Source organism: Betta splendens, chromosome 17 (genome assembly GCF_900634795.4).
Source record: "Betta splendens chromosome 17, fBetSpl5.4, whole genome shotgun sequence".
Classification (NCBI taxonomy): domain Eukaryota; kingdom Metazoa; phylum Chordata; class Actinopteri; order Anabantiformes; family Osphronemidae; genus Betta; species Betta splendens.
In genome coordinates, this window is record NC_040897.2 from 12628747 (window position 1) to 12638746 (window position 10000).

Here is a 10000-nt window from a genome sequence, read left to right on the forward strand (position 1 = left end):
TCGAAAGCCTGGAATGCAGCTGCAACAAGTGCAGTTGTTGCAGCGTTCGCTGCCAGGTGTGTTTCTGTCTCACGGCACGGTGATATTATTGCGATTCACGATTGAGCCGATCGCTTGAAAAAAGGATTTCGGCCAATTTATTATTATTTAACTCGTAAAATCAAGCTGTTCCCAAGTCCTCCGTTCTGTTGTCTGTGATGCAGCAGATGATTTGTTAGCAAATGTAGGAGTTTCACACATACCTGTTCCTCTCATCAGCCACCCTCCACCTCACCCTTCTCCCCCGCAGACGCTTGCAAAGCGCACAGTCACGCTGAGACACACACACACACACACACACACACACAGGCGCCTCCGTTAACACACCCACGCGCACAATGTTTCACACTCGCACAGACGCATCCCGCTCGCTCCCAAAACATCCACCGCGTCTCCCCCTCCTCCCCCCCCCCAGGCGGCCCTGGCAGCGGCAAGGGGACGCAGAGCCTGAAGATGGCCGAGCGCTACGGCTTCCAGTACGTGTCCGTGGGCGAGCTGCTGCGCAAGAAGATGATCCACAACGCCACCAGCAACCGCAAGTGGAGCCTGATCGCCAAGATCATCACCAACGGGGAGCTGGCGCCGCAGGTAGCGCTTGTGTGGAAGGAGACGGCAGATGAGAGCGGAGCGCGTCCAGTCACCATTATCTCAGCATGTGTGTAACCAGGGACTAATTAGCAGCATCCACAGCAGGAGGACGCGGCTCTGTCCCGTTAGGACAGAGCCTCATAGTGACCGGGCCTGTGAGGGAGACGGACCCAGACCCCCTGCGGCTGTTTGTGCACTGTATAGAAAACGCACGGAGTCCTCCATCGACGCTCGAGAGCCGCAAATAACATGAGTCACGAGAATAGTTCTGTTGCAGAGGCTCCTCCACGCTGAAGCGCCGGGTTTTCAGGCTCGAAGCTCAGATCTGAACGTGAATAAGGAGAGACTCGAAAGCTGCTAATGAGTTAATAGCAACGATACATCAGCAACACTGGGTTCTTTTACAGTCAGAAAATGTCTAAACGGCGCAGTGAAATACTGTAAAATACTGTTACTGGGTTAAAGTGAGTGAAGAGCTGTGCTGAGTTTTCCTGCGAGCGCAGGTTATTTTTACACCCAGCTTCTCTCAGCGCTTCACGCTAGTCGTCGCCTCATTCCTGTGGAAGCGAAGTCAACGCACGGAGCATCCAGGACGAGGTTCATTTGAACTGACGTCTTCCTTCAGCGCTGACTGGGCCTCTGATAACTCACCCTCCGCCGTCTTGGGGTCTTAAAGGTCGCGTTTGTGAGGCGGAGGATCGGTGATGTCATCATTCTCATATAATGAGTGAGGTTATGTTGCTTGTGTATATGAATGAGCTCAGCATGACTGAGGTCGGGAGCTGCGGTTTATACTCAACGTGCCCCTCGTTCCAGCGGTTTTGCTAACGTCAGCGTAACCGGCTCCACCTCTAGATGTGAGAGCGGTACCGACCCGTCGGACCCTTCATTAGACGCGTTGCTATAATTTAGGCATTTACCTCTGAAGGGGCCTGGGAGCTGTAATCCATGCGTTTCCTCTCGCAGCCTGGAGTGCTGCAGCTGCGATCGAGCCTCTCTGCCTTGTAAATGATTCAGGAGGCTCTCCACCGACTCTCAGCCAGCAGCCGCTCAGCGTGACGTTCTTGTTCGCCGCCGCGGGGTCACGTGACTCAGTGTATTTCTGAACTTCTGTTTACCCAGAAGTCCCACAGGCCTTCGCATAAGAGGCCGTTGTGATGGATGACGGTCTGGTCTAAAATTAAAGGCCGGTGGCACTTTTGCTTTTGTTGCCTCAATGTTAAAACGGGAGCATTTTAAATGGAAAGAGCAACATGTATGGAAAGTTATAGTGGCTCCATATGTGCTGAATGCGGTGGAGACCTCTGCACCACCGTCATCCTGTGTTCGCAGGGACCGTGTTATTTTTAGATCAGAGCGTTGCTCACGTATCGCTGCCATAACGCATGAAGCCCCGTGCCCAGAGAAATCCGTTGGAACGTGCTGACCTCCTGCAGGGATGAGGAGGGCAGTGATGCTGAGAGATGCTGGCACTCTCTGGCCTCGAGTGCAGAGAGGACGGTCGGGAATATTAAACTACAATCGGATGAACCCGCAAATGATTCCGTGGAACCCTCCGATGTGCCGCCGCTGATTCGCGCTCAGCCTGTTTGTGCCTTCGAATCAGCAGCCTGTTATTCATTTACAGCCTCTTTATGAATCTGCTCCGCTCCATCGCGGTAATCGGAGGCGTTTCCTGCATGTTAATCTGTATAAAACGCGTGAAACGAGCCGCTTAATGAAAAAGCGGACCCTCTTTGTTTAACATTAGCGTTAATGTGATGAAGCTGGAAACGGTCGAGCGCTCTGAACCGATCAAAACTCGCACGGTGACGGCTGCTTCAAAAGCAGCACAAATCCTGTTTCCTTCTCCTTTGACATTTGCACAAACCGGGGCTACAGGTGATTGATGGTGACTCACCGCCGCTGTGGGCTTTTTTCCCCAGGAGACGACGATAACTGAGATCAAGCAGAAGATAATGAAGATCCCAGACGCTAATGGGATCGTCATAGACGGGTTCCCTCGCGATGTTGGACAGGCCTTATCCTTCGAGGATCAGGTGAGACCACGCACCTGCAAACAGGAGGAATATGGAGAGTCTGGGGTTAGTCTGGGTTTAGTCTGGGGTTAGTCTGGGGTTAGTCTGGGTTTAGTCTGGGTTTAGTCTGGGGTTAGTCTGGGTTTAGTCTGGGGTTAGTCTGGGGTTAGTCTGGGTTTAGTCTGGGGTTAGTCTGGGTTTAGTCTGGATTTAGTCTGGGGTTAGTCTGGGGTTAGTCTGGGTTTAGTCTGGATTTAGTCTGGGATTAGTCTGGGGTTAGTCTGGGCTTAGTCTGGGGTTAGTCTGGGTTAGTCTGGGGTTAGTCTGGGTTTAGTCTGGGGTTAGTCTGGGCTTAGTCTGGGGTTAGTCTGGGTTTAGTCTGGGCTTAGTCTGGGTTTAGTCTGGGGTCCACATTAGACGCCAGATGAAGTGCAGCCATGCTTGGCTTCGCGCCCTCTCAGCATCTGGCAGAGCTCTTGTCCGTGTCACATCTGGTCTGTCAGAGGCGCCTGCGTCCGTAGGGCTGTGGCTTCATGCTCACATCCGTAGGTTATCTGAGGTCAGTCTGACTCCACCACAGCGCGTAGGGAGCAGTGCAACGTTTGGCTTCACGCACCATCACTCGGAGAGTTGCGGCTTTATTTTCCCCTGAAACCAAAGTGAATGAATAATAGCGTCCGCTGCGCGTTTATTTTTAGTTGTGCGTCTGCTGGAAGTGAAGAGGCCGGAGAAATGAAATGATTGCACCCATTAGAGCCTCAGCGTCTCCTTCTGACTGACAGCTGCGTCAGGCGTGAAGAGCTTTTTATGCCTTGAGGTCTACATTTGCACAAACACTGTGACGCGCAGATTATAACAGAGCTCATAGTTTTTAAAAGTGAAATGTTTGATCACGTTGTGTCAGTGGAAGGTTCTGGTGTTGGACTTTTATACTAGTCAGGTTCTTCTGTAGCCTCAGGTGGAATAATCCCACTAATTAAGTGGGAGCACATCCTCACTGGAGGCGGATGAGCGCTGGAATGATGCGGACGCGTCTTGGAGGCGTTCATCTGCTCATTCACTCCATCCAGATGTTTCCAGCTGCTGTGACGCGCGACGCTCCGCTTTGACGTTTGTTCTGGACGCTTCTTATCTGCGCGTCCAGAACACACACACAGACGCATTGAAGGCGACGCCCGCCGCAGGCCACACATGTAAATGAGCTGGTCACACACACACACACACACACACACACACACACACACACACACACACACACACACACACACTGGGGCCGTTATCTGGCCTCATCGCTGATACAGTCACGCAGCTTAACAATAACGCTGTGAACCAGAGGTTTGCATGTGAACACGTTACTGTATGAAAGCAGTGAGGGCTTCATCTACTGCTGTGGTTTCCTGACTGGGCCACAGCCGAAGTCACGTGTTTGCTCGTGTAACGGAGTCCAATCTTCCCCTGTGGAGCTGGATTCACCTAAACGTCGCATTTGAAGCGGTGGCTGGAGTCAGCGGGCCTCGGGCGACGGAGCGGCCGAGCTCTTTTGTTCAGAGGCGTCCTTGAGGCTGAGAGGCCTTCTCCCTCGTAATGAATGAAGCACTTCCTGCCAATTCTGTCATTAAAGAAATGAGCGGTGGAAAAGATCAGCTTCAGTTTGAATACACAGCGTAAGGGCGGTGATGATGAAAGACCCGTGTTGTGCCGACAGACGCGTGTTTGGGGAAAAACCGTAATGGAAACCTCACGGTCGAGCGACCGATTGGCTGAAAGGCAGTTGATCGCTTTTAGGACTAATGATCTTTATCTGTGACCTCACCTCACGTTCATCAGCCGGTAAATGAACACTAGGCCTTGTTTTATTCAATAGATGTGCGCTTAGTGGAAGACGGGGGCCACATGAAGCTGCATTCACACATTCATTACAAGTCCACAATGAAGCTTCACATGAATCAAGGTCGTAGCATGAGGTCAGTGTCCTCACACTGAGACTAATCAGACGGATCCATGCGCACGCAGACGCTGTTGTTTCTGTATGAAGCACTTCAGTCGCCGATGCTCCAGGTTTTTAATTGTTGATTTCCTGTTTAACTATTATGAGTCATATATTCAGTTACGCTCAATTAAGTCACACCCATATTATATTAAGATGATTATCGTGAGCTGTGTTGGTTTCCCACAGTCCTGCGGTGTCAGAGATGCGGTGGGTCGAGCTCGGCCTCTCTCCAGATTTAAATGGGGCAAAGTCAGGATTCAGTGTTTATGCGTGTTTCATTGATCTGATTGATGGGACTGGTGCAGATTATGACTAATGCAAAACTCTACAACAGATCAGGGCAGTGGAGAAAAGAGGAAGCTTTAAGTCCTGAGCGGCACAAACTCCCAGGAACCACCAACTGGAACAGTTGATGCAAATAATTAGCATTTATTTCTTCTGATGTCACATCTACATTAGTTAACGCATGCAGAGCACTAACCAGCCCAGTGTCATCTGTCTGTGGACGGACCGGTTTTAATGAGAGTCCTGCTCTGACAGCAGCAGCTCTGTACACGCTCCTGAAGCCGCCCGGGGGAGACGAAGCAAAGGGGAGATGATGTGTGTGTGGAAAGAGAGTGTGATGAGTACTGTGATCGCCATCAACGATTCCAGCTGTTTCAAACATGCAGCAGATTAGATGTCAATTAGACACATCTTCTCCTTATCTCCACATCAGCTGAGGCTGCAAATAGAGAGTAAATAAACTGCTTGATATTTGAGCATCAGCAGGAAGAAGCTCCTCGTTGAGGGATGACGCCGTGTCCCATCGCTCATCATATAATTTCACAAATTATTTCTCATAGTCAATAATCACAGGAATTAGTTTCAGCGGAATACATTTTTTGCCGTCGCTTGTCACATTAAAGCGCCGCTGAAAGGGCTGGTGGCAGATTGCGAACGGGGCCCCAGGGGTTAGATAAGGTCCCGAGGAAGTTCACCGCCGATTAAATCGCAGAGATAACGCGTGTGCGCCGCCGTGTTAACGAGCGTGTCCCGGCAACGGCGCACAAACAGCGCTGAGGCCCAGTGATGCACAGAGGCAGCAGCTTCACAATCCCATTAAGGCACAACTGCTTATTAAAGGGGCCTTTTGTGCAGACCAGCAGCAAATGGGGAAAACAGTGCTTGTTTAATGTCTAATATCAACATAAGCGGAGGCTGAGGAAAGGCGGATGACGAGCTGCCGTTCAATTCGATTCAAAAGAGGATCAGCGCAGACAGATGGAGGGGGACAGGAAGCGACAGCCAGTCGCAGAGCGGCTGGAAAGTCGACGCGGAGGCGGGTGACGCCGCGAAGCGAGCGTGTGGACGGTGTGACGTCCGCTGCGTGGGTTTGCGTGTCAAAGTTGGAGCCTCAGGTGTGCGTTCGTCGCCGTCCAGCCATTAGTCTCCTCCCTCCACCTCCACGTCGGTGGTGGAGGTGGAGGGGGGGTGATTAGAGGATGCGCTGCCCTTCTGGAGCTGCAGCTGCCGGGCTGCGCCGCGGGGTCAGCGCGGACGCAACAGCTCCGTCAGACATCAGACAGGACCTCGGGATTCAATTAGCGCGCGCTGGAAGCCGGCGCGGCCTCGGCGGCTGCAGCGCCCTCATTTCCTGTGAGGAAACGCGTATCAGCTGAGCGGCCGAGATGAGCGTGAGGCAGGATGCAGGTGACGCCGCGCTCCGGGCCTGAGTTTGAGCATCCTGGTCCCGCCGCCGTGATCGGTGGAAAAGCTCTGAACCCTCCGAGTGGTGGAGGCGAGAAAGGGCTCCAAGAACAGCTCCACACTTAACAGGTCAACGCGCATAATGGGGGTTCGCGGGCGGAGCCCACAGGAGGAATGCGCTGCACAAAGCCTGGCGTCCTCAGCTCCACCGAGTGAAAGTGGGCTTCTCGCTTTGGCCTAAAATCGCTGGCAGAAATGAGTGGTTCGGATGTGGGAGATGCATCAAATTGCTACTTGATTTTCCCTGTGGGGAAGAAAATAAGAGCGAGGTGTGAGTCACGTCTTCTGCCTCCTAATTCATTCCCTCAGGACACAATAAGCGGTGGAGCCGGGTCCAGTTAGCAGCTCATTCTGTATCGGGGGGAACCAGAATCATACTCTTCTTTTCTACGTGACGGTGTCGGTATCAGCGCATCGCTGAAGCCCGCTTTACTTCATGCAGGATGCTGACTTTCCTGTGCAGCGCAACAGGAAGCCACATTTTGAGAGGCTGTTTTTCCCTCACCGTCCGTCGTTTGGTTCCGGTGAACACCTGCCTGCTTGGCTGCTAACGAGGACGCTGGCTTCAGGCAGAACCCGCTTTAAACGCGCCACCGGCACCTGTCAACGCGTTCATTGCGCAGAAGGACTCCATCGCTCGCAGAGCAGCGCTTTACATGTAATCACTTGCTAAAGCGGAGGCTAAACGCGACATAAAGGAAGTTAAGGAGGGATCTGAGGTGGAGCTGTTTTCACTGTGATCAAGTGACACAAACATATTTAAATCAGGATTCTCCTCGGAACCACAGTGAACGAAAACTATAAAGCAGCATCAAATCAGCCACTCGTCCATAAACACATTAACAGTAACTCCTGGGGGGGGGGCGGTGTAAGTGCGTTGCCATGGGAACGGAAACTTTGATTCGCAAAGACTCCGAGCGTTTGGCAGACGGACGGATGCCGCGCTAAACGGTGTCGTTCGCGCTATTTCTGTCTCTGACTGAGGTTGAAACGCATCTGAAACGAAGGCGTCACGCGTCCCGGTCCACACGCGTCCGTCTCACCGGGCGGGTTCTGTCCTCTCCCCCAGATCTGCAGCCCGGACCTGGTGGTGTTCCTGGCCTGCACCAGCCACCGCCTGAAGGAGCGGCTGCAGAAGCGGGCCGAGCAGCAGGGCCGGCCCGACGACAACCCCAAGGCCATCGACCGGCGCCTCACCAACTTCAAGCAGAACACCATCCCTCTGGTCAAGTACTTCCAGGAGAGGGGCCTCATCGTCACGGTAACGCCCGCTCCCACGGTGGCCTCCCTGCATTCACAGCCGCCGCTGGAGCTCGGGATTGTGCGACACCAACACAAAGACCCGTCGATTACTGCTCCGCAGCAGCAAATGGCGTCCTCGATTGTTTCCTTCTCTTAGATGTTAATCTTTGCTACTTCTCGCTCGACGCGAGGCTGAAAGTAACGCTTCTTTTCCAAACTCTTGATTGTCCCAGGCTACACAGTCCGTGAATGTAGGACATTTGAGCATGAAATCACAGCTGATGAACGGATGAATTTGTTTTTTGAAGGTGTTCATGCAGTGATTTTTTTTTTTGGCAGGAACGTTTAAACACAAACAGCAGGTCTGTGTGGGAACTGTCAACTGTACATTATGAGTCAGTTACAAAACTTAACGTTGGCTCTTAAGAGAAAATGATTTATTCTCTCATGATCACATTATTAAATTGTCGTTCACAGTGTTTTGGTTGGTGCAGGCTGAGACACATCACAGTCAAAGGGTAAAACGCAGCCTTAAGGGTCGAAAAGGCGAAAGTTAAACGCCAGGAAGAAAACGAGGCGAGCAGCAGGAAACAGCACTGGAACCCGCGTGCGCTGACTGGGACCGGGCCTCCAGTTCAAACACTGGGAGCTGACGTCTGATTCACCGCTTCGTTTCATTAAAGGCGTCTGGAGACGTTTGAGCCCATGATTAAAGCGCAGCTCTGTTCACACGAAGCCTGACGTTAACCGAGTCTATGCGTGACGTATCAGCGAACGTCTCATAATAATTCCCTCCACACGTCGCAGCTGCCTGAAGCAGAGGATCCACATTTGAAGCCGCTAAACGCAAACACGCCTCTGCTTCAGGCAATTTCCCCCTCCTCCGGCTGCGAATCGGAGGCGCCTGCAGCCGATTCCAACGTTTTGCGAGGCCATCGATTGATTTTCCCTCCCGTGAATCGCTGTCGCCACTCTCTTTGTGGCGCTCAGACAAACAGCGCGTGTCCCCGCAATCACACACTCGACGCGGCGGAAATCTGGAGCTGCCGCAGACCGAGGCGCTCCACGCGCACGTATCAGTCACGGATGTCACTGATCACTGACGCACGCGCGCACGGGCTTCCTTTTGATTCAGCACGTCCAGTTGTGGAATATATTCACATTCAGCTCTTTCAACGTTTCCTGCCTGTGATCTCCACATTCTCACATTCTGGTGAAATCTGCCAAAAAATAGTTCAGATTTTATCAGTGCCCAGAAAAGAAGGGATTTCTTGCACAGAATTGGAGAATGAATTAAATTCTGTTTGGGTGAATTTCCTCCCGTTCTTCTGTGATTATCCAGCAGAGGAATGTTGAATAATTCACGCCACGGCGTCGTGGGCGTGATTGTTTTTTGCCGTGCAGGAGGTTTTTGTTGGGAAGTGAGCTTTTCATTTTAAATGTCAGGTCCGAAACGTGGAGGCACGACTCCGTAAAAGAGCAGGGAGTCATTACGCGGCGCAGAGACTCGACGCTGAGTTGACTCAACACGTTGAGTCCTTTTGTGAAATTACTGTTTTTACTATGGAACAGTCAAGTGTGCGAACAAGTGAAAGTGACGTTTTCTTCTAATTGATGATGATGATGATGATGAAGTCAGGCGACTCAGGCGCGCCCCCACTGCGAAGCCCGCGCAGGCGGAAATTGCAGCTGGGAGCGATAATAACATGTTGCCGCCGCGTGGATTGAAGCTTTCCTGTCGTTCCGGGAAAGAGGAGCGATCTAATTAAGGATTCCCTGAGTGATTTCAGCTGCGGCTTCCTTCCACGCGCGGCTCGACGCCGCAGAGATGGAAACAAACAGAGGGCCCGTCTCTTATCAGCCGGGGGGACGCTCGCGAGGCGCGCGCTCATTAGCGCGCGGATGTAAATGAGATGTTTGTTGTTTCGTGCACGAAAATGAACTTTAAGACGTGGCACCACTTTAAAGACGACAGCGGTTTGTGCCGGCGTCTATTTTTAGCTCCTCCGTCTCCTTCCCTTGAACCCGGGCACGTGCTGAGACTCCTCTCATCCTCCGTCCTCCTTTAATCTACCGTCATCCGTCTGATAATGGATGAAGGCTTTAAACCAGACCAGCTTCATGCAGGTTTATGGACGGTTCCTGGACAACTGGATCACACGGAGCCTCTCTGGGCCTTTTTCTGGGGGGGATTCTGGGTCCGGTCCCCTCTCTCCTCCACAGGGGCCACTCTCAGGGCCCTCGCCGGCTCCGGGGACTCTCCCACACAGTCGGCACCAGACGCCGGCCTGTCGTTTTTTAGGCTGTTACCATGGAAACCCCCGGAGGAATCGTCAGCTGTGAACACTGCTCATCCTGCATTCACCTGCTGACT

The 10000-nt window shown here is 52.4% G+C and overlaps 1 protein-coding gene across 1 annotated transcript in view; it reads left to right on the plus strand.

Annotated features, from left to right (window-relative positions):
- ak5 (adenylate kinase 5) overlaps positions 1–10000 on the plus strand; it is a 22689-nt gene that overhangs the window by 3917 nt on the left and 8772 nt on the right. The window contains exons 4-6 of the mRNA XM_029131536.3: positions 455–627; positions 2553–2666; positions 7454–7645. Of these exons, the coding sequence (XP_028987369.1) occupies positions 455–627; positions 2553–2666; positions 7454–7645 (479 nt within the window). The remainder of the gene's footprint in view (positions 1–454; positions 628–2552; positions 2667–7453; positions 7646–10000) is intronic.